At 41.1% G+C, this 22,533-nt stretch overlaps 4 protein-coding genes and 1 pseudogene across 5 annotated transcripts; 1 reads left to right on the top strand and 4 right to left on the bottom strand.

The window, feature by feature from the left end:
* The first annotated feature begins 627 nt into the window (after positions 1-627).
* On the top strand, positions 628-8,159 carry LOC146554798 (tetraspanin-9-like; annotated as a pseudogene). Its single transcript, XR_014889206.1, has 9 exons — positions 628-841; positions 4,513-4,554; positions 5,003-5,082; positions 5,180-5,372; positions 5,447-5,521; positions 5,621-5,722; positions 5,815-5,946; positions 6,942-7,025; positions 7,716-8,159. The product of XR_014889206.1 is annotated as a tetraspanin-9-like (transcript).
* Positions 8,160-8,823: 664 nt separating this feature from the next.
* LOC146554797 (putative imidazolonepropionase) lies at positions 8,824-13,748 on the bottom strand. Its single transcript, XM_085252013.1, has 9 exons — positions 13,559-13,748; positions 12,191-12,297; positions 11,779-11,843; positions 11,422-11,699; positions 11,126-11,351; positions 10,371-10,495; positions 10,169-10,262; positions 9,696-9,856; positions 8,824-9,271 (listed from the first exon to the last, which is right to left on the bottom strand). Exons 1-9 carry the CDS (start codon positions 13,693-13,695, stop codon positions 9,166-9,168), a joined length of 1,299 nt encoding a protein of 432 aa, XP_085108139.1. The 5' UTR covers positions 13,696-13,748; the 3' UTR covers positions 8,824-9,165.
* A 407-nt stretch (positions 13,749-14,155) lies between these two features.
* LOC146554796 (putative imidazolonepropionase) lies at positions 14,156-16,840 on the bottom strand. Its single transcript, XM_085252015.1, has 5 exons — positions 16,651-16,840; positions 15,284-15,390; positions 14,872-14,936; positions 14,515-14,792; positions 14,156-14,444 (listed from the first exon to the last, which is right to left on the bottom strand). Exons 1-5 carry the CDS (start codon positions 16,785-16,787, stop codon positions 14,156-14,158), a joined length of 876 nt encoding a protein of 291 aa, XP_085108141.1. The 5' UTR covers positions 16,788-16,840.
* Positions 16,841-17,247: 407 nt separating this feature from the next.
* LOC146554795 (putative imidazolonepropionase) lies at positions 17,248-19,934 on the bottom strand. Its single transcript, XM_085251987.1, has 5 exons — positions 19,745-19,934; positions 18,376-18,482; positions 17,964-18,028; positions 17,607-17,884; positions 17,248-17,536 (listed from the first exon to the last, which is right to left on the bottom strand). The coding sequence occupies exons 1-5, from the start codon at positions 19,879-19,881 to the stop codon at positions 17,248-17,250; spliced, it is 876 nt and encodes a 291-aa protein (XP_085108113.1). The 5' UTR covers positions 19,882-19,934.
* A 407-nt stretch (positions 19,935-20,341) lies between these two features.
* LOC146554794 (putative imidazolonepropionase) lies at positions 20,342-21,876 on the bottom strand. Its single transcript, XM_085252058.1, has 4 exons — positions 21,470-21,876; positions 21,058-21,122; positions 20,701-20,978; positions 20,342-20,630 (listed from the first exon to the last, which is right to left on the bottom strand). Exons 1-4 carry the CDS (start codon positions 21,627-21,629, stop codon positions 20,342-20,344), a joined length of 792 nt encoding a protein of 263 aa, XP_085108184.1. The 5' UTR covers positions 21,630-21,876.
* Positions 21,877-22,533: the final 657 nt, after the last annotated feature.

Below are 22,533 nucleotides of genomic sequence, written 5' to 3'. Positions count from 1 at the left end.
GATACGAGTGTACAGGGCTAAACTGATTAGACAGTGCCTCACAGTGAAAATGATTAAAGACCAAAAGCATACTACAAAAGCAACCCAAGACTTTCTCAGGGCAAAGAAATTAGATATTTTTAAATGTTTTTGAAAATGTGGGACTGTGCAATATTTCTGTTAAACCCTTTGAATTAAAGATGAATGTTTGCACTTCAGTCTCACTGTGATGCGTTTGATGACCATTTAAATTCCATTGTGGTGGTGTACAGAGGCGAAATAACAACGAGTGAGTCATGTCCAAAACCCTATGTAGCTATATACATACTTATATAAAAAAAATTTAAAACTGTATGTATAACTTAACTCAGTATAAACGTCTTGCATTATTAAATAGTGTTAATCAGTATGGAAATATTTTTTTGAAATAAATTGATATCTGGTCGTTCATACTCCTGTTTGCTGTTAGATGTTGCAGTACCGCTGTTGACCGCTAGGTGAAACAAAACTGTCATCATTGCTCTTTTGGGCTTCAACTGTGTCGATAAAATCGGAGGATTGAGCCACGATAGGAAACTATGTGAACTATTCTAATACTCATATTTATCCAGCCGGGGTCTTTGACCGGCTCACTGTCTTCCCTTCCCCCGAAAGTCACGCCTCCAGTCCTCCAGTTCTGTGCTCCGCCTTTCTCCCTAGAAAACGTCCTCCTCCTCCTCCAGCCATAGAGGAAACTTCCGAGCGGACTTCGTAGCTTCCAACTGCGGGATTTGTACGTTAAAAGCCGCTGATGCTGTGAGGCAGAGCACCATGCGGACCTCCAGAAGTTAGCGGGGAGATGAGCGCAATTTCATTGACTGCGGTAAGAAAGTGATCCCCCATTTTTGTCCTCATCCTCCTCCTCTTCTTTTACCCGACATGGACATGGAAAGAATCACGGCCTGAGCCGCGGCGAAGTGGGCTAGCTTCGTGTAGGCAGACATTAGCATTTTTTCTTATCGCTAAAGTATAAAGTTGGTGAATTTAAAAATAACACCGGTACAGTTACGCTTACCCACCCCCCTCTCTTTTTTTAAAAAAGCGCAAACTGTTGACCGCAAACTGAAGTTTGGGTGATGACGTCACCACGGGACGAGGATCCCACTATATGTCTAAAAAAACAAAAACAAAATGGCTTTTCTCAGTCAAACCACGTCGAGGCAGAGATTTATTGCACGCACTAGTTTTTAAATTTGGAAACTGCTGTATCGTTGGGCGATGTTTTGGGATAGTTTGTGATGATGTGAGCCAGAGGGCATGAAAAAATTCTGATTTAATATAATTGTGAAGCTTAAAAATGTATTTAATTACGTACTTTTGTAGTGCCCACGTCTGAAAGCCCCATTCAAAATGTGATTGTGTGGACTGTATATAAAAGATGGAAGATGTCATTATTTTCAAAGGCCAGAAGGGGGCGACTTCTCTGGTTGCAAAAAGACTTCCAGTTGTATGATGGGTTATGGGAAAGTGAACCTTGTCTCCCCTGATGGAGTGTAGGCAAATGCTTTTTTAATGACATTAATTAAAAATGCCATCAATTAATTATTAATTAATGGCATTTGTTAAACTAAGCAAAGTTAAAAATGTGCTCATGCTACCTTTAGTGAGGTCACAGTACAAGAGGTGAGTGTTTGACACCAATACTGATGATAAAAAGACCTCTATCCAGATCTGGATCAACTCCAAAAGTTAATCACTTGTAAGCTGATTCAAGTCTTACCTGTGTTCAAAAATACTGTGTTACTACAGTGTGTATGACGTTAAATGTTGTAGTAGAGAAACACACACGCACAACAGTGATTAATTAAATTTAAAATTGTACTACTATTTCAGTTTGTTTAGATTCTTTGTCATATTTTATTCCCATAATTGTCACATGCTTTGACCACATTTAAAAAACAACTGTTAAAAAAATCAAATTTTTGTCAAAAATGTTTATATATAAAATAATAATAATAATAAATACTTGACAGAAAATCTGAGTTTGTGTTGTTGTTCAGTAGGGCTGCCATGATTAGTTGACTGGTCACGTTTACGTCGACTATCAAAATCGTCGACGACTAATAGTCGACACGTCGTTTGAAGCTTTGTAAGATCCCAAAAGACGCAGGAATAAGTAGTAGGATTTAAGAGTGTAATAACGGATTGAAACAGAAGATGGCAGCACTGCATGTAGAAGGATGCCAGCTGCCATTAAATCCCGAAGAAGAAGAAGCAGCGTTCAGTATCGTAGCTGTGTCCAAATTCAGGAACCGCATCCTCCTGACCGCATTTGTAGGCCGATTACGTTACAGCAACACGACGAAGACTGTCCAAATTCGAAGACTCCGACAAATGCGCCCTTCATTTCCCCAGATTTGAAGGATGGGTCGGGTGTATACTTCGTGGCCCAGCCTATCCCAGAATTCATAGCGCGGCCCTGCTCAGTTTCCAACAATGGTGGCAGCTAGTTAATTTTAATGTTACTCTTATTATTCTTTCTGGGTCACAAAATAAACGTTTAACATATTTTCAGGCAAGAATGTAGCTGTGTAAACCTCAAATATCTGCTCAGTTTATCAAGACACCACATACTTTCAAAAGTGCTCTGACGTTTTCTGAGACGTCTGTTACCCACTAGCTCGATAGCTAGCCGGGGGCAAGGCTCACTAGAGCCCGTGAGAACACCGGACTCCCGGAAAATTGTTTTCAAACCCACCGCCGTCTCTCGCTACTCACTTAGTCACTTAGATAACTTAAAAATGTTATTGTTTGGCTTTTTTCAGTACTTTATTTGTTCCTGAGTAAATCGGTTTGGCTGAGATTAAAGTTATAGTTTTTACACAGCTGAATAAACGTCAAGCAGACAACTGATTATCAGAAGTGTGAGATGGTCGAGAATATACTCCGGTGTCCTGTTATATTTTAGATAGCAAGGAGCAGACGGCAATCTGCAAATTTCATTAAAATTTAATAAACTATCATCTTGTCTTTATTTTTAGTTAGCACATACCTTAAACACTTAAAGCTGTAAGCTAATGATAGTTATATAAGAGCAGATGCTGCTGGTGCAATAAGCTGTACGTTTTACGTCCAGTGGATGATGATCTGATTAGTCGACTAATCGCAAAAATAATCGGTGACTAGTCGACTATCAAAATAATTGTTTGTGGCAGCCCTATTGTTCAGACAAAATACACATTTTTAAAGGTTTACCTGGATATTGGGATATTTGTAAAGTTAACATGTTTATAAATGAATTAATGAAATAATCAATAGCCATGTGTAGTTAGTTATTAATTCAAAATTCAGTTTAGGCTTTTAACAATTCTATATATATTTAAAAGTATATTCAAGGTAAAATTATTATTTTGCTATAATGATTTTTTTTTTTTAATGTGGATATTTTGTTCTGTGCTGTAAATACAAATACAAAAACAATCCATCTCTTTTCTCTTTTCCTCACATTTGGCTCAGTAAACTTTTCTAAAAATGCACAATTCTAACAAATTACATTTACAATTGAAGGAGATGCATTGTTAAAAAGACAAGTTTGTCTTCATAAAAGGTTCAATAATGTAAAATGCTTCCAAAAAAACTAGGGTCTGTACTTGGAGGCTAAATTCTGTTTACCAACATTACTGATGATATCAATACGGCTAAAATTAGAGTGTGCAGTCTGTGTCTGCTGGTCCTTAAATGAATTCATTTCCTGTGAGTAATGTCTTTCCAGTTTTCTATTTTTAACTTTTGGTGGTGGGGAGACCGAGAAAGACACCACCTAAAACATAATGTGGAAAGTACTTGGACTTGGAGAAGTTGTATTATTAGTCAGTTATCTGTTAACCACACTTACGTCTTACTGAACTTTTTACAGTTTACAGGGTAAATGCACGTGCTTAAAAACATTTACAATATCTCAAATACAATTTTACAAGTAAGAGTAAAATCTATTACACTTTTTATGAATGGACCTCATGAAAAGTTCCATTAAATTTAAATTTACACTGCCTCTAAATTTAATATGGATCATTAATTTTGAATTGCTCAGTTTGTCATTTATAGTTTGACTAAAACAGTTTCAGGCTGTTTTGAATATTTCTAAAACGGTAAGAACAGGAATATAAGCTTATGTATAAATAAAGTTTTAGAAGCGAGCCATAGTTGGGATTTTTGAGTGTTCAGTCGTTTTTGTTATTTATGTGACCTTCTCGTCTTGAAGTTTTTATTTAAATAACAAAAGCAGAGGACAAATTCACCACTCCCACACTTTGGACAGGTGAAGGATGTGTGGAGCTGTCAGGTTAGATGCTACCAAACAAAACACGTTTAAAAATGTTCCTAAAGTCAACCACATACTTGTTTATTTGTTTTTGTTTTTTTTACCATACCCTTCATTTTAAAGTGACAACAGTTTGTTTGTGTGGTAAGTTCAGTATCAGTTAAAGTGGTATTAAAAACTTGTTTACACCTGTAGGCGCCGTGTTAATGCTCGTGTACGTTTGTGTGTCACAGGTAAACCACTAGAGCTTCTGCGTTCTCCTGCTTGTTCAAGTGGTGAGTTCATCTCCTCTTTGCTGTGTTGTGGTTGTACTTTGAGTCCCTGCAGAGGAAACTGTTTACAGTCAGTGTTGCATAATGTGCATCAAAGCAGACTGTGACTTGTGACTTGTGGCTTTTCTGTGCAAACAAGCAACACACAACAAGCGAATCATGTTTTGTTCCCTTAAAATTCAAAACATTGCCACTGACTATGATGTAGGTGCAGCTCTACGTAATAAAAGTTCATTTTAGACCTAAATTAAGTAAATACTGGTGGTTGTATCTTTGCACAGACCAAAATAATTTAAGAAACTTTATCAGCGCACAGTGGGAACAGTGGTGCCCTAAAGGGGAATTTGGGTAGTATTCTTGAGATCAGTTTATTTCAAAGCTTTAGTAACTTTTTTTTAGACTGTTAATATAAATCTGCCATTAAAAAATCTTTATTTATTTATTTATTCAGTGCCCGTTGGTTCAGTCATGGCTCGCGGCTGCATCTGCTGTGTGAAGTACATGCTCTTCCTCTTTAACCTGCTCTTCTGGGTAATTTTTCCACACACACCGACTCGGCAGTAAGAGATTAAAGCAATTTATCGTCACCGAATCAGCAGGAAGTGTCTGAGTTTCCTGTGTGTTTCAGCTGGGAGGCTGTGGATTGCTGGGTGTCGGCGTATGGCTCTCGGTTTCTCAGGGCAGCTTCGCCACTCTCCTCTCCCTCCTTCCCCTCGCTCTCCGCTGCCAACCTCATCATCACCCTCGGCACCTTAGTCATGGTGACGGGTTTCCTGGGCTGCCTGGGTGCCATCAAGGAGAACAAGTGCCTCCTGCTGAGTGTGAGTGTATTACCGTATTTAGTATAAATGAACTTTTGTTCATCTTATGTTGACACTTTTCTTCTTTTATTCAGTTCTTCATCGTTCTCCTGATCATCCTATTGGCTGAACTTATCCTCCTCATCCTGTTCTTTGTCTACACCGACAAGGTAAGACTGCAAAACGCTAGCAATCATGCTCACTCCCAGGCTGCAGATGAGTGTGCCTTCATATCCCATGATCCACCTCTCTGGTTTCTGTGTGAACAGGTGAGTGAAAATGCCCGTCAGGACCTGAAAGAAGGGCTGGTGCTGTACAACACGGACAACAACGCCGGCCTGAGGGATGCTTGGAACACGATACAGGGAGAGGTGAGCAGATGCATTAAAGGCAACTCTTTAATCCAGCTGCTTGTTGAGTGAATGATGCACTGTCATTTCCTCCCTTCCTGCTTGTTTACTAGTGGAAGTGCTGCGGCGTGACGAACCACCGCGACTGGCACACGGCGTTCCATGATGACGTGGTTCCTGACCGCTGCTGCCAGCAGGTTTACCCGGACTGTGGACGCAACACCTCCAATGTGTTCTGGACACGGGTCGGTGAAGTTATCAATCTGCTGATTGTTTTATTCCTTCTGTTGTCAACAAGGCCCAATAAATTTAACCACTTAAGCCCCACGCCCCCGATACCGGGGGCAAAAAGGAGGAGATCACATTTAATCGGTTATAACACAGGGTCAGAAACATAAATCCCGACATGTGTGGTATCCACAGAAACCTCTGAATCTCAGTTAAAATCTCATATAAACCATTTCTACAACCACCAAACACAACGAAAACAAACCATGATTAAACAAGCAGTTACGTAAATGCACACAAGTCCGTTAAACAAACAAAACCGCACCAGAAATTCTTTAGACTTCATGTAACCGGCCAAAGAAAGGCTGAAGCTATCACCAATTCCAAACACCAAGTTTCACCACACTTTGACCAAAATTCACTGAATGAGCCGCAAAAGAAGACCACAAAAACACATAGCGGCGCAAATGCACCAAGACAGAAATTGACTTACTGTCCCGATTTTTGCCGGTAGCACGTGATTATCAGCAGTTACCACGCCTAACTAGCTGCATCAGAGCCACGTTCAACAACTTCCATTTTAGACCCACCTACAGACACGTGACTGGACAGAGGCCACATGCAGTAAATTTGGGCCCACGTGGGTTTTGCCCTTGCAACTTCTGATTGGTTGAAGTGACATGAACATGGCACAGTTACTGTGATCCTATTGGCTCAAACGATTAAAAAGAGGTCTCTGGTTTAAAGTGAGCTGCACAACCACGACTCATATAGTTAATGAGTTGGTGTTACAGTTCTTTTCCTGTTTTCCTGTTATTTCTTTACCTCGAACTTAATCCCAAACTGTTTTTGTTTTATTTGAATTTAAAGAAGCATTAGGTTGTGTTTGAATGTGTCAGAAACAACAACAGATGTTAGTAACCATGAACAAAAGGAGAAAAGAGTGAACTCAGTGTAAAACGTTTTTGTGACCAGATGTCTCCTGATGATCTGGTTTCCTTCGTCTTTTCAGGGCTGTTATGAGAAGGTTGAGGAGTGGCTGGACGACAACAAGCACCTTCTGGGGACTATTGCGATGTGTGTGTTGGTCATACAGGTGAGCAGCACTTTATTCACATCCAGACTTTAAATACTCACAGGGTCTGTGCAGTGAAGCAAGTTCAACATATCCAGGATGTAGTTTCCTTAACTTTCTCAGGGTTACAGATTCACAAAAAACTAAATGAAAATTCATTTAAGACATTTTACTGCCAATTAAGGCCATGTGCCTTTAAAGACTTTGTTAGGGACCCTTTCCCTAACAGCTGTGAGATACCACCCCAGGCTACCTGGAGGTTCTGTCTAAGGCTACTGGGGTTGGCAGGTTGCTGCTGAGTGTTAATATGGCACATTACAGCAAGTCTTCATGGGCTGTATTGACAAGAGTAAAACGAGGCAAAAGTTTAGGGCGGTTTCAGTATATTAACGCTCAAAGAACAACAGGAAATAAACTTCCCCTGGGGATCTATTTTCTTACTCATGAGAGGAAAAACAAAAACTTCAGACTGTCCCATAACCCTAGAGACCATCTTATTATCTTCCAGGAATTGTGATACAATTTTCCAGGGAACTGATCGGCCAAAAAGCCTTGATTTGATCATGTAGATCTCTTATCAGACTCCAGAAACGGTTTAGGGCTGGTTATGCTGGTTAAGAAGGGAACCACCTTCTAAAGTTAACTCGCTAAGCACTAAATCCTGCCTCATAACACAGCTCTTTATTAACTTTAGTGTTTTTCTGTTTCCAGCTGCTCGGCATGGCTTTCTCCATGACACTTTACCAGCAGATCCACCGGGCAGGGAAGAAGTACGAAGCCTGAGGGGATTAATGGAGGTGTTTCACACAGCTGAGCTTTGGGTACATAAAATATATCATCGTTAGAGTTTTTAAAAAGCCAGTTTTTATGTGTACCACTACAACCGTATATCTTTTTTCCATCTCTGCACCCATTTATTGTTGTGAATAGCATTTAAATTAGGGTTTTTTTTGTTTTTTTATAGTTAGCTTTTATAAAAATCACAATATATTGTGTTTTTTTAATGTAAAGTAATAACACGAGAAAAATCAGAACAGAAAAGACTGGGAATGAATTATCAAGTCGTTGAAAGCCACGCGTGTGAGAAAAATGCTTAGATAAGGCGAGCGTTGTGTACTAACATGTTCAATAAAGATAAAGAGCACTCTACAGAAATGCGGTTTGAAGAGATTTTTTTGTTCCAGGTGATGATTACTGAGATTTTCTTTTGTTGCTGCAATCCTCTGATAAAAGCAGAGAGAGTTTCATGCCTCTGCAGGCTTCACAGAGGTCAGATCAGGTAATTCAGTGAACTGATTGATCACCTGAGAGGGAAAGCTCTCTCTCTCCTGACTCAGCTTTTCTAACAGCAGTGATCTGATCTAGGTCATGAACCTTTGCCCACTTTCAGTGGCTCTCTGTGACTTTGATTTAAAAAATAAATCAAGACTAAACAATGGTTATTAACATGAGATTTCAGATTGTTTGAGGCCTCTGTTAACAGACCCAGACCGATGGCACTGTTGGTCTAAAGGGCGAAAATACTACTGTTGTCTGAAATGGTAAAATGGTAAATGGCCTGTATTTGTATAGTGCTTTACACATCCAGTCATCCACCCATTCACACACTGGTGATGGCAAGCTACATTATAGCCACAGCCACCCTGGGGCGCACTGACAGAGGCGAGGCTGCCGGACACTGGCGCCACCGGGCCCTCTGACCACCACCAGTAGGCAACGGGTGAAGTGACTTGCCCAAGGACACAACAACTGAGACTGTCCAAGCCGGGCTCGAACCGGCAATCTTCCGATTACCGTACAAGGCGAACTCCCAACTCTTGAGCCACAATCGCCCACAATCGTCTGATGACAAAGGAAGAGGAGAGGGGGACGGCATATTAGGAGGCAGTGAGAGAAGGAGAGGTAGGAGTGGAAGGATTTTAAATGTAGGGACTGTGACTGATAAAAGGAGAGAGCTGTTTGATATGACATGGCTTCATGCTTGGACAGAGCACTACATGAACATAGATAAACATCTGGACCGAAGCCTCCCAGTGCTTATTGGGCTGACAGGTGTGACCACACTGACATAAGAGACTAAAACTTTATTTTAGTTAGCTCCTTAAGCACACATTTAAATTTTTAGATAGTTTTACTTCACTCTGTTAATCTAGTTCCACAGTTACAAGTCCAGGATTTTGTTGTTATCATAGACGACGTCCCCTTTGATGATGACATACCGGATGAGCTCCTGATGTCCTCCCAGCTGGTAAATCAGGTGCTCCCACCTGCAGAACGACACAGAGGACAGCCTCTGTTATTTTTATTTCTTATTTCTAATGTAAAGCTGATACAATATTAGATTTTCAATGTAGGAAGAGGTCAGAAGTATCAGAAAAACACCAAATCTAAACATCTGCACACCAAAGTTTCTGCCTCTGATTAGGAATCACTAAAACTGCACAATTAATAAAGCTACCTGGTAAAATAATGGTTCAAATTATGAAACCATGCATTAATACAACATTACAGTTAAAGGCAGCACTAAACTGCAAGCAGTGAGTGACTGAGTGCAACACACAGAGTAAATAATTGCACTATTTCCACAATAGAAACACACAGCTGTTTCTTTAAATTTTACCTTAACTTTTTTAAGCTCCATAAAAACATGAAATTGGTCTTTGAAGTGTTCTCTGCTGTGGGTGGGCTTACCGTGTGGCGTTGAGGAGCAGCAGGTCTCCGTGCTTGTTGACCTCCAGCGATCCATGTGTGTGGGAGCGCCCGAGGGCGTAGGCCGCGTTGATGGTGGCGGCGGCCAAAGCCTCTGGCATGGACATCCTCATGTTAACACAGGCCAGATGCATCACTATCGGCTGAGGGAGAGAAAAAGAACAGAGGGGGATGTAAGCAGAGGGGAGCCTGCAGTTCCTCTATTGGCCACTTGAGGCAGACTCTTGAAGTGAATCAACCCCTCCAGACTTCCATGTTAAAATGTCCAACTTTACATGCCTACAGCAGCAGTTTGCACCTCAGTGGAAGCTAATAACTTATCATTCTTGCTTAAGGAAAAACGGAAACATAATGTTTAGGCTTCATGGGTAATGTCACAGTACTTACATCCATCTTTTATATACAGCGTGTGGCTGTGACAGAGACAAAGGAGGAGTCAGACATCCTGCACTCACCATAGAGCAGCAGTAGGCATTGGGGTTGAAGTCGCTGCCGAGGGCCACGATCACTCCGGCGTCCAGCATGTCTCTGGCCCGAGGCTGGGGCAACCTAAACATCAATAAATGTATTACTCGAAAACTCTCGGTTAAAGTGTGTGTGTGTGTGTGTGTGTGTGTGTGTGTGTGTGTGTGTGTGTGTGTGTGTGTGTTACAGTACCGCAGAATGTAAGCTGTAGTCGGCAGGAGGACCGCGGCAGTTTTTGCTTTGGCCATGGCAGCAATTCCTGCATCTGTCACCTCCTCCAGGTGACTGATGGCTAAGGCTCCAAGCTCCGCCCCCATCTGAAATAAATGCACACTCTGTTTAACAAGACAGGACCTCAGATGATTATTAATAAACAATTAAACTGTTAGGTTTCAGATAAATATCCAAAGGTCTCCGTGCAGCTCATCTGCATTTGGCCCCGGATCATCAATTATATTTTATGCGCCTTTAGTGTCTTTTTTTTTGTCGATAGTGACATTTCCCTCGCCTTCCTGACCATGTTTTTGGATGTGTTAGACTGTATTACTCTGAAAGTCAAAGATTATCAGCAGCTGAAATAACATATATTCTGTACACCCATATGTTCTTAGAAAAAAACATATGGGTGTATGGAAACTGTTTAATAAGGCCACAAAACTCACATGACTCTGTGAACATTTGTTTTCTCAATCCATCTGTACGGGGATCTGGAGACTATCCAGATGCAGAAGAGCGTAGGTCTGGTAGTAAAGATGGTAATGAAGCATGCTAGTTTTCATCACAAAGGTGGAAACTAGCTGATATTTTTCTTTGGAGTTGGTGTAAACTAAAATAATATGAGTACTGTTGATCCGGTGAGCAGAAACTGAAGGTTATGATGTGGTTCAGAGGTGAATATTCATCTTTAGGCTGTAGCTTACAGTGTATACATAAGCTTCGGCAGATACCTGAGCAGAGTTCATGGGATGAAGCTCATCTCCATGGAAATTGATGTTGAGGCCCATTTGTTTGCCTGCCTGCAGGATGGAGCGGCTCGAGCTGAGGTCAAACACTCCCTGCTCACAAAACACGTCGATGTTGTCGACTCTGAGAGTCCCAGCAGACATCCTTTCCTTCAGCCGAGGCAGCTGAACTCTCAGAATGTCCTCTGTAGCTTCTGCCACTGTTTTCCCTCTGAAGGAGGAGGAAGACGTGGAGGAGGAGGAGGAGATATGGAATATAAGGCAAAAATAGTTATACTTACTTGGGCACTGCGTGAGCTCCGCAGTAGGTGGCAGAGATGTTTATAGGTAGGGAGCGCCGGGCCTCCTCGATCACTTCCAGCATTTTCAGCTCGGTCTGCAACTCCAGGCCGTAACCGCTCTTACACTCCACCAGGGTGGTGCCCGCTCGCTGCATCCGCATCAACCTGCTGCGGAGGGTCGCCAGGAGGTCCGAGGCGGGGGCGGCTCGAGTGTGCTCCACCGTGAAGTGGATGCCTCCACCTGCTCGGTGCACGTCCATATAGGTGGCACCTGCCAGCTGCAGATGGAGCGCCGAGCATGTCATCAACAGTTCAGATGCTCAGTGAAGCGAAGTGAAGTTAAGCAGAATAATTTACCTTCATTGCAAATTCATGCACCCGGTCCCCAGCCCAGACTGGATGAGTGTGAGCATCAACCAAGCCTGAAACAAGAAGTTTGCAGCAGTTAATCACTGCGAGAAGAGGCAGAAGTAAAAGGTCAAACATTAAAAGTACTTTGGACTTCGGCTCCTTCCTGATTTCTTAGTTTTTTTGCATATTTTTCACAAGCTTGATATCAAACAAATCATTTAAATTTAGCATCTTTAGTCTGTAAATTTGATGATGATAATGGGAGAAAACAGAAAACAAACAAAACAAATGTCTGGGAGTCTTTTTTTAGAACATCAAGTATTTTTTTACATTACACTAAGGCAAGAAATTCTCAACAATTCACACGTCTGACTGCTTATATTTAAGCCAACAGAACTGATACAGAGCTAATGCTCACCTGGCAGGACGCACATTCCTGCAGCATCGATCACTTTGTCAAACAAAGCTTCTGCATACTGAGCTCTGATGGTTTCTGCAGGCCCTACAGCTTTAATCAGCCCGTCACTGTGAGGGAAAAGCACACATTCATCCAGTGACGTTGTTCTCTGACATGTCATGAGTCTGTAGAGCCTGTAGGGGGCGCTCCAGTGTGTATCATTGGTCGTCAGGTTAAGAAATCACTTTTCAAATAACCTGAAACTGGTGCCCAAAAGCACAGCACAGCTCCTAACAAGCTCTGCTCACTTCTGTAGCTACATGAGATATTTTCCATCTTTCTGATGAAATCTGAGAGACTCTAATAAAGCTTCTTAACCTTCAACAGAGGTTATTTATGACTCCTGTCATATTTATTCATGTGCCCTGTGTAATTTTCAAGCATTTCCCAATGTATTTGTCAACCTCCAAAACAGATCTGTTTTTTTAAACAGAACCATTGATTCTATTGTAGTTTTTCACTTTTTTTTTTGCTATATTTTGATGTTTGGCATTGTAATATAGCTAACAGATCTACAGTGGCGTCTTGGATGACCTCTTTTGCATTAAAATGACTGAAAGTAATAAGCTACATTAGAACATTTCAGAGCATCTGTGATAGACAGTAGAGATATGATAAATACAAATAGAACCATTTTTTTTAAAGCCTTTAACATTACATGGGGATGCTCATCATTTCAGTCACTAAAGCAGCTTGGTCTGTGAATTAGCGATATATTAGAAAATAACAATAATAAGTAGTGTATAAATAAAATACCAAACCTGTCTAATTGTAGGGGAACATGGTAGAAGAGGCTCTGAATCAAACGTTTAAGAGACTTTAAAATTTTGCATTTGTGCAGCTACATGTGCAATAAAAACCTATCACCAGTTTAGTCATCTTTAAAATCTACTGTCTTTATTTTACTTAACAGGACAGTAAACATTTGACAGTCAAAACCTAATCTTTTACTCAATAATCCCTGTAGCCTTCTTTTGCCATCACATGGTGTAAAGCAAAAGGTGTCAAAGGGAAAAGTGCAGCTTCAACAGCAGGTCCTAATTTTCCTCATTTATTCAGTTTCCTGTCAGTTTATGTGCTTTTGTAGAGCACAAAGCATGCACATGTATAGATTTTGGAACCCAAACATTCCCACTTTCTTTACAATTCAAAAATCTTGAGATTTTAACAAGCTTCTAACCTTGCATAGACTTCTTCTACTGTGTTTAAATCCTCACACCAGAAGCAGTAGTCACTTTTGACCCCCGACCCAGATGTTTGACATCTCCTTTATAAAGCTTAGAGATCTGAAAATGTGCCTATAAAATTCAGAATTTGTGACAAACTTACCTTCCTATTACAACGCTCCCATTTTCAATCACGCAGAAATTTTGCATCCCATATTTGGTCAGGTACTTCTCAGAGTTTTTGCAGATCAAAACTAGCTGTTTGGCATTTTTAACCAGCAGTCTGTAAGGTCTGGACATTTTGACTCATCTGAAGTCAAACTTTAGGAGAGAGGGTGTTGAAGCCAACTCAGGAAACAGGCAAATATTTACCCAAGAGAGAAACAGCAGAGTTTAAAGTGCACAGAGGGGGGGTGGGGCTTACTGTACACCCCCCGCCAAAAAAAAAATCAAAAAAAAAATCAGACGACACACAAACACACGTATTTTTTAAGAAAGGGTACAATAATCACTTTATTGTGTCTGTATCACAACATAAAACTGGTCTCACATACAGTAGAAAAAAAAAGATTCAAAGCTGCTTGAAAAATAACCCCAGATGCAGAAGAGCGTAGGTCTGGTAGTAAAGATGGTAATGAAGCATGCTAGTTTTCATCACAAAGGTGGAAACTAGCTGATATTTTTCTTTGGAGTTGGTGTAAACTAAAATAATATGAGTACTGTTGATCCGGTGAGCAGAAACTGAAGGTTATGATGTGGTTCAGAGGTGAATATTCATCTTTAGGCTGTAGCTTACAGTGTATACATAAGCTTCGGCAGATACCTGAGCAGAGTTCATGGGATGAAGCTCATCTCCATGGAAATTGATGTTGAGGCCCATTTGTTTGCCTGCCTGCAGGATGGAGCGGCTCGAGCTGAGGTCAAACACTCCCTGCTCACAAAACACGTCGATGTTGTCGACTCTGAGAGTCCCAGCAGACATCCTTTCCTTCAGCCGAGGCAGCTGAATTCTCAGAATGTCCTCTGTAGCTTCTGCCACTGTTTTCCCTCTGAAGGAGGAGGAAGACGTGGAGGAGGAGGAGGAGATATGGAATATAAGGCAAAAATAGTTATACTTACTTGGGCACTGCGTGAGCTCCGCAGTAGGTGGCAGAGATGTTTATAGGTAGGGAGCGCCGGGCCTCCTCGATCACTTCCAGCATTTTCAGCTCGGTCTGCAACTCCAGGCCGTAACCGCTCTTACACTCCACCAGGGTGGTGCCCGCTCGCTGCATCCGCATCAACCTGCTGCGGAGGGTCGCCAGGAGGTCCGAGGCGGGGGCGGCTCGAGTGTGCTCCACCGTGAAGTGGATGCCTCCACCTGCTCGGTGCACGTCCATATAGGTGGCACCTGCCAGCTGCAGATGGAGCGCCGAGCATGTCATCAACAGTTCAGATGCTCAGTGAAGCGAAGTGAAGTTAAGCAGAATAATTTACCTTCATTGCAAATTCATGCACCCGGTCCCCAGCCCAGACTGGATGAGTGTGAGCATCAACCAAGCCTGAAACAAGAAGTTTGCAGCAGTTAATCACTGCGAGAAGAGGCAGAAGTAAAAGGTCAAACATTAAAAGTACTTTGGACTTCGGCTCCTTCCTGATTTCTTAGTTTTTTTGCATATTTTTCACAAGCTTGATATCAAACAAATCATTTAAATTTAGCATCTTTAGTCTGTAAATTTGATGATGATAATGGGAGAAAACAGAAAACAAACAAAACAAATGTCTGGGAGTCTTTTTTTAGAACATCAAGTATTTTTTTACATTACACTAAGGCAAGAAATTCTCAACAATTCACACGTCTGACTGCTTATATTTAAGCCAACAGAACTGATACAGAGCTAATGCTCACCTGGCAGGACGCACATTCCTGCAGCATCGATCACTTTGTCAAACAAAGCTTCTGCATACTGAGCTCTGATGGTTTCTGCAGGCCCTACAGCTTTAATCAGCCCGTCACTGTGAGGGAAAAGCACACATTCATCCAGTGACGTTGTTCTCTGACATGTCATGAGTCTGTAGAGCCTGTAGGGGGCGCTCCAGTGTGTATCATTGGTCGTCAGGTTAAGAAATCACTTTTCAAATAACCTGAAACTGGTGCCCAAAAGCACAGCACAGCTCCTAACAAGCTCTGCTCACTTCTGTAGCTACATGAGATATTTTCCATCTTTCTGATGAAATCTGAGAGACTCTAATAAAGCTTCTTAACCTTCAACAGAGGTTATTTATGACTCCTGTCATATTTATTCATGTGCCCTGTGTAATTTTCAAGCATTTCCCAATGTATTTGTCAACCTCCAAAACAGATCTGTTTTTTTAAACAGAACCATTGATTCTATTGTAGTTTTTCACTTTTTTTTTGCTATATTTTGATGTTTGGCATTGTAATATAGCTAACAGATCTACAGTGGCGTCTTGGATGACCTCTTTTGCATTAAAATGACTGAAAGTAATAAGCTACATTAGAACATTTCAGAGCATCTGTGATAGACAGTAGAGATATGATAAATACAAATAGAACCATTTTTTTTAAAGCCTTTAACATTACATGGGGATGCTCATCATTTCAGTCACTAAAGCAGCTTGGTCTGTGAATTAGAGATATATTAGAAAATAACAATAATAAGTAGTGTATAAATAAAATACCAAACCTGTCTAATTGTAGGGGAACATGGTAGAAGAGGCTCTGAATCAAACGTTTAAGAGACTTTAAAATTTTGCATTTGTGCAGCTACATGTGCAATAAAAACCTATCACCAGTTTAGTCATCTTTAAAATCTACTGTCTTTATTTTACTTAACAGGACAGTAAACATTTGACAGTCAAAACCTAATCTTTTACTCAATAATCCCTGTAGCCTTCTTTTGCCATCACATGGTGTAAAGCAAAAGGTGTCAAAGGGAAAAGTGCAGCTTCAACAGCAGGTCCTAATTTTCCTTATTTATTCAGTTTCCTGTCAGTTTATGTGCTTTTGTAGAGCACAAAGCATGCACATGTATAGATTTTGGAACCCAAACATTCCCACTTTCTTTACAATTCAAAAATCTTGAGATTTTAACAAGCTTCTAACCTTGCATAGACTTCTTCTACTGTGTTTAAATCCTCACACCAGAAGCAGTAGTCACTTTTGACCCCCGACCCAGATGTTTGACATCTCCTTTATAAAGCTTAGAGATCTGAAAATGTGCCTATAAAATTCAGAATTTGTGACAAACTTACCTTCCTATTACAACGCTCCCATTTTCAATCACGCAGAAATTTTGCATCCCATATTTGGTCAGGTACTTCTCAGAGTTTTTGCAGATCAAAACTAGCTGTTTGGCATTTTTAACCAGCAGTCTGTAAGGTCTGGACATTTTGACTCATCTGAAGTCAAACTTTAGGAGAGAGGGTGTTGAAGCCAACTCAGGAAACAGGCAAATATTTACCCAAGAGAGAAACAGCAGAGTTTAAAGTGCACAGAGGGGGGGTGGGACTTACTGTACACCCCCCGCCAAAAAAAAAATCAAAAAAAAAATCAGACGACACACAAACACACGTATTTTTTAAGAAAGGGTACAATAATCACTTTATTGTGTCTGTATCACAACATAAAACTGGTCTCACATACAGTAGAAAAAAAAAGATTCAAAGCTGCTTGAAAAATAACCCCAGATGCAGAAGAGCGTAGGTCTGGTAGTAAAGATGGTAATGAAGCATGCTAGTTTTCATCACAAAGGTGGAAACTAGCTGATATTTTTCTTTGGAGTTGGTGTAAACTAAAATAATATGAGTACTGTTGATCCGGTGAGCAGAAACTGAAGGTTATGATGTGGTTCAGAGGTGAATATTCATCTTTAGGCTGTAGCTTACAGTGTATACATAAGCTTCGGCAGATACCTGAGCAGAGTTCATGGGATGAAGCTCATCTCCATGGAAATTGATGTTGAGGCCCATTTGTTTGCCTGCCTGCAGGATGGAGCGGCTCGAGCTGAGGTCAAACACTCCCTGCTCACAAAACACGTCGATGTTGTCGACTCTGAGAGTCCCAGCAGACATCCTTTCCTTCAGCCGAGGCAGCTGAACTCTCAGAATGTCCTCTGTAGCTTCTGCCACTGTTTTCCCTCTGAAGGAGGAGGAAGACGTGGAGGAGGAGGAGGAGATATGGAATATAAGGCAAAAATAGTTATACTTACTTGGGCACTGCGTGAGCTCCGCAGTAGGTGGCAGAGATGTTTATAGGTAGGGAGCGCCGGGCCTCCTCGATCACTTCCAGCATTTTCAGCTCGGTCTGCAACTCCAGGCCGTAACCGCTCTTACACTCCACCAGGGTGGTGCCCGCTCGCTGCATCCGCATCAACCTGCTGCGGAGGGTCGCCAGGAGGTCCGAGGCGGGGGCGGCTCGAGTGTGCTCCACCGTGAAGTGGATGCCTCCACCTGCTCGGTGCACGTCCATATAGGTGGCACCTGCCAGCTGCAGATGGAGCGCCGAGCATGTCATCAACAGTTCAGATCCTCAGTGAAGCGAAGTGAAGTTAAGCAGAATAATTTACCTTCATTGCAAATTCATGCACCCGGTCCCCAGCCCAGACTGGATGAGTGTGAGCATCAACCAAGCCTGAAACAAGAAGTTTGCAGCAGTTAATCACTGCGAGAAGAGGCAGAAGTAAAAGGTCAAACATTAAAAGTACTTTGGACTTCGGCTCCTTCCTGATTTCTTAGTTTTTTTGCATATTTTTCACAAGCTTGATATCAAACAAATCATTTAAATTTAGCATCTTTAGTCTATAAATTTGATGATGATAATGGGAGAAAACAGAAAACAAACAAAACAAATGTCTGGGAGTCTTTTTTTAGAACATCAAGTATTTTTTTACATTACACTAAGGCAAGAAATTCTCAACAATTCACACGTCTGACTGCTTATATTTAAGCCAACAGAACTGATACAGAGCTAATGCTCACCTGGCAGGACGCACATTCCTGCAGCATCGATCACTTTGTCAAACAAAGCTTCTGCATACTGAGCTCTGATGGTTTCTGCAGGCCCTACAGCTTTAATCAGCCCGTCACTGTGAGGGAAAAGCACACATTCATCCAGTGACGTTGTTCTCTGACATGTCATGAGTCTGTAGAGCCTGTAGGGGGCGCTCCAGTGTGTATCATTGGTCGTCAGGTTAAGAAATCACTTTTCAAATAACCTGAAACTGGTGCCCAAAAGCACAGCACAGCTCCTAACAAGCTCTGCTCACTTCTGTAGCTACATGAGATATTTTCCATCTTTCTGATGAAATCTGAGAGACTCTAATAAAGCTTCTTAACCTTCAACAGAGGTTATTTATGACTCCTGTCATATTTATTCATGTGCCCTGTGTAATTTTCAAGCATTTCCCAATGTATTTGTCAACCTCCAAAACAGATCTGTTTTTTTAAACAGAACCATTGATTCTATTGTAGTTTTCCACTTTTTTTTTGCTATATTTTGATGTTTGCCACTGTAATATAGCTAACAGATCTACAGTGGCGTCTTGGATGACCTCTTTTGCATTAAAATGACTGAAAGTAATAAGTTACATTAGAACATTTCAGAGCATCTGTGATAGACAGTAGAGATATGATAAATACAAATAGAACCATTTTTTAAAAAGCCTTTAACATTACATGGGAATGCTCATCATTTCAGTCACTAAAGCAGCTTGGTCTGTGAATTAGAGATATATTAGAAAATAACAATAAGAAGTAGTGTATAAATAAAATACCAAACCTGTCTAATTGTAGGGGAACATGGTAGAAGAGGCTCTGAATCAAACGTTTAAGAGACTTTAAAATTTTGCATTTGTGCAGCTACATGTGCAATAAAAACCTATCACCAGTTTAGTCATCTTTAAAATCTACTGTCTTTATTTTACTTAACAGGACAGTAAACATTTGACAGTCAAAACCCAATCTTTTACTCAATAATCCCTGTACTGTCTTCTTTTGCCATCACATGGTGTAAAGCAAAAGGTGTCAAAGGGAAAAGTGCAGCTTCAACAGCAGGTCCTAATTTTCCTCATTTATTCAGTTTCCTGTCAGTTTATGTGCTTTTGTAGAGCACAAAGCATGCACATGTATAGATTTTGGAACCCAAACATTCCCACTTTCTTTACAATTCAAAAATCTTGAGATTTTAACAAGCTTCTAACCTTGCATAGACTTCTTCTACTGTGTTTAAATCCTCACACCAGAAGCAGTAGTCACTTTTGACCCCCGACCCAGATGTTTGACATCTCCTTTATAAAGCTTAGAGATCTGAAAATGTGCCTATAAAATTCAGAATTTGTGACAAACTTACCTTCCTATTACAACGCTCCCATTTTCAATCACGCAGAAATTTTGCATCCCATATTTGGTCAGGTACTTCTCAGAGTTTTTGCAGATCAAAACTAGCTGTTTGGCATTTTTAACCAGCAGTCTGTAAGGTCTGGACATTTTGACTCATCTGAAGTCAAACTTTAGGAGAGAGGGTGTTGAAGCCAACTCAGGAAACAGGCAAATATTTACCCAAGAGAGAAACAGCAGAGTTTAAAGTGCACAGAGGGGGGGTGGGACTTACTGTACACCCCCCGCCAAAAAAAAAATCAAAAAAAAAATCAGACGACACACAAACACACGTATTTTTTAAGAAAGGGTACAATAATCACTTTATTGTGTCTGTATCACAACATAAAACTGGTCTCACATACAGTAGAAAAAAAAAGATTCAAAGCTGCTTGAAAAATAACCCCAGATGCAGAAGAGCGTAGGTCTGGTAGTAAAGATGGTAATGAAGCATGCTAGTTTTCATCACAAAGGTGGAAACTAGCTGATATTTTTCTTTGGAGTTGGTGTAAACTAAAATAATATGAGTACTGTTGATCCGGTGAGCAGAAACTGAAGGTTATGATGTGGTTCAGAGGTGAATATTCATCTTTAGGCTGTAGCTTACAGTGTATACATAAGCTTCGGCAGATACCTGAGCAGAGTTCATGGGATGAAGCTCATCTCCATGGAAATTGATGTTGAGGCCCATTTGTTTGCCTGCCTGCAGGATGGAGCGGCTCGAGCTGAGGTCAAACACTCCCTGCTCACAAAACACGTCGATGTTGTCGACTCTGAGAGTCCCAGCAGACATCCTTTCCTTCAGCCGAGGCAGCTGAACTCTCAGAATGTCCTCTGTAGCTTCTGCCACTGTTTTCCCTCTGAAGGAGGAGGAAGACGTGGAGGAGGAGGAGGAGATATGGAATATAAGGCAAAAATAGTTATACTTACTTGGGCACTGCGTGAGCTCCGCAGTAGGTGGCAGAGATGTTTATAGGTAGGGAGCGCCGGGCCTCCTCGATCACTTCCAGCATTTTCAGCTCGGTCTGCAACTCCAGGCCGTAACCGCTCTTACACTCCACCAGGGTGGTGCCCGCTCGCTGCATCCGCATCAACCTGCTGCGGAGGGTCGCCAGGAGGTCCGAGGCGGGGGCGGCTCGAGTGTGCTCCACCGTGAAGTGGATGCCTCCACCTGCTCGGTGCACGTCCATATAGGTGGCACCTGCCAGCTGCAGATGGAGCGCCGAGCATGTCATCAACAGTTCAGATGCTCAGTGAAGCGAAGTGAAGTTAAGCAGAATAATTTACCTTCATTGCAAATTCATGCACCCGGTCCCCAGCCCAGACTGGATGAGTGTGAGCATCAACCAAGCCTGAAACAAGAAGTTTGCAGCAGTTAATCACTGCGAGAAGAGGCAGAAGTAAAAGGTCAAACATTAAAAGTACTTTGGACTTCGGCTCCTTCCTGATTTCTTAGTTTTTTTGCATATTTTTCACAAGCTTGATATCAAACAAATCATTTAAATTCAGCATCTTTAGTCTGTAAATTTGATGATGATAATGGGAGAAAACAGAAAACAAACAAAACAAATGTCTGGGAGTCTTTTTTTAGAACATCAAGTATTTTTTTACATTATACTAAGGCAAGAAATTCTCAACAATTCACACGTCTGACTGCTTATATTTAAGCCAACAGAACTGATACAGAGCTGATGCTCACCTGGCAGGACGCACATTCCTGCAGCATCGATCACTTTGTCAAACAAAGCTTCTGCATACTGAGCTCTGATGGTTTCTGCAGGCCCTACAGCTTTAATCAGCCCGTCACTGTGAGGGAAAAGCACACATTCATCCAGTGACGTTGTTCTCTGACATGTCATGAGTCTGTAGAGCCTGTAGGGGGCGCTCCAGTGTGTATCATTGGTCGTCAGGTTAAGAAATCACTTTTCAAATAACCTGAAACTGGTGCCCAAAAGCACAGCACAGCTCCTAACAAGCTCTGCTCACTTCTGTAGCTACATGAGATATTTTCCATCTTTCTGATGAAATCTGAGAGACTCTAATAAAGCTTCTTAACCTTCAACAGAGGTTATTTATGACTCCTGTCATATTTATTCATGTGCCCTGTGTAATTTTCAAGCATTTCCCAATGTATTTGTCAACCTCCAAAACAGATCTGTTTTTTTAAACAGAACCATTGATTCTATTGTAGTTTTTCACTTTTTTTTTGCTATATTTTGATGTTTGGCATTGTAATATAGCTAACAGATCTACAGTGGCGTCTTGGATGACCTCTTTTGCATTAAAATGACTGAAAGTAATAAGCTACATTAGAACATTTCAGAGCATCTGTGATAGACAGTAGAGATATGATAAATACAAATAGAACCATTTTTTAAAAAGCCTTTAACATTACATGGGGATGCTCATCATTTCAGTCACTAAAGCAGCTTGGTCTGTGAATTAGAGATATATTAGAAAATAACAATAAGAAGTAGTGTATAAATAAAATACCAAACCTGTCTAATTGTAGGGGAACATGGTAGAAGAGGCTCTGAATCAAACGTTTAAGAGACTTTAAAATTTTGCATTTGTGCAGCTACATGTGCAATAAAAACCTATCACCAGTTTAGTCATCTTTAAAATCTACTGTCTTTATTTTACTTAACAGGACAGTAAACATTTGACAGTCAAAACCCAATCTTTTACTCAATAATCCCTGTACTGTCTTCTTTTGCCATCACATGGTGTAAAGCAAAAGGTGTCAAAGGGAAAAATCTCTCT

This window comes from Mchenga conophoros, linkage group LG17 (assembly GCF_057382185.1).
Source record: "Mchenga conophoros isolate Kocher_MC1m ecotype Shallow Benthic linkage group LG17, M_conophoros_male_GT1.1, whole genome shotgun sequence".
Taxonomy (NCBI): domain Eukaryota; kingdom Metazoa; phylum Chordata; class Actinopteri; order Cichliformes; family Cichlidae; genus Mchenga; species Mchenga conophoros.
Note: the sequence above shows the minus strand (reverse complement) of the source record. Positions and strands in the feature narration are given on the sequence as shown.

What these genes read in the sequence shown, in the direction of transcription:
- LOC146554797 (XM_085252013.1), bottom strand. Translation starts at nt 13,695, where the DNA reads ATGTCCAGACCTTACAGACTGCTGGTTAAAAATGCCAAACAGCTAGTT. An exon ending in GGGAGCGTTGTAATAGGAAG is followed by an intron (nt 12,298 to 13,558) that starts GTAAGTTTGTCA and finishes TTTCCCTCACAG; the next exon opens with TGACGGGCTGATTAAAGCTG. An exon ending in GGAGCTCACGCAGTGCCCAA is followed by an intron (nt 11,352 to 11,421) that starts GTAAGTATAACT and finishes CTCCTCCTTCAG; the next exon opens with AGGGAAAACAGTGGCAGAAG.
- LOC146554796 (XM_085252015.1), bottom strand. Translation starts at nt 16,787, where the DNA reads ATGTCCAGACCTTACAGACTGCTGGTTAAAAATGCCAAACAGCTAGTT. An exon ending in GGGAGCGTTGTAATAGGAAG is followed by an intron (nt 15,391 to 16,650) that starts GTAAGTTTGTCA and finishes TTTCCCTCACAG; the next exon opens with TGACGGGCTGATTAAAGCTG. An exon ending in AGGAATGTGCGTCCTGCCAG is followed by an intron (nt 14,937 to 15,283) that starts GTGAGCATTAGC and finishes TTCTTGTTTCAG; the next exon opens with GCTTGGTTGATGCTCACACT.
- LOC146554795 (XM_085251987.1), bottom strand. Translation starts at nt 19,881, where the DNA reads ATGTCCAGACCTTACAGACTGCTGGTTAAAAATGCCAAACAGCTAGTT. An exon ending in AGGAATGTGCGTCCTGCCAG is followed by an intron (nt 18,029 to 18,375) that starts GTGAGCATTAGC and finishes TTCTTGTTTCAG; the next exon opens with GCTTGGTTGATGCTCACACT. An exon ending in TGCATGAATTTGCAATGAAG is followed by an intron (nt 17,885 to 17,963) that starts GTAAATTATTCT and finishes CTCCATCTGCAG; the next exon opens with CTGGCAGGTGCCACCTATAT.
- LOC146554794 (XM_085252058.1), bottom strand. Translation starts at nt 21,629, where the DNA reads ATGACATGTCAGAGAACAACGTCACTGGATGAATGTGTGCTTTTCCCT. An exon ending in AGGAATGTGCGTCCTGCCAG is followed by an intron (nt 21,123 to 21,469) that starts GTGAGCATCAGC and finishes TTCTTGTTTCAG; the next exon opens with GCTTGGTTGATGCTCACACT. An exon ending in GGAGCTCACGCAGTGCCCAA is followed by an intron (nt 20,631 to 20,700) that starts GTAAGTATAACT and finishes CTCCTCCTTCAG; the next exon opens with AGGGAAAACAGTGGCAGAAG.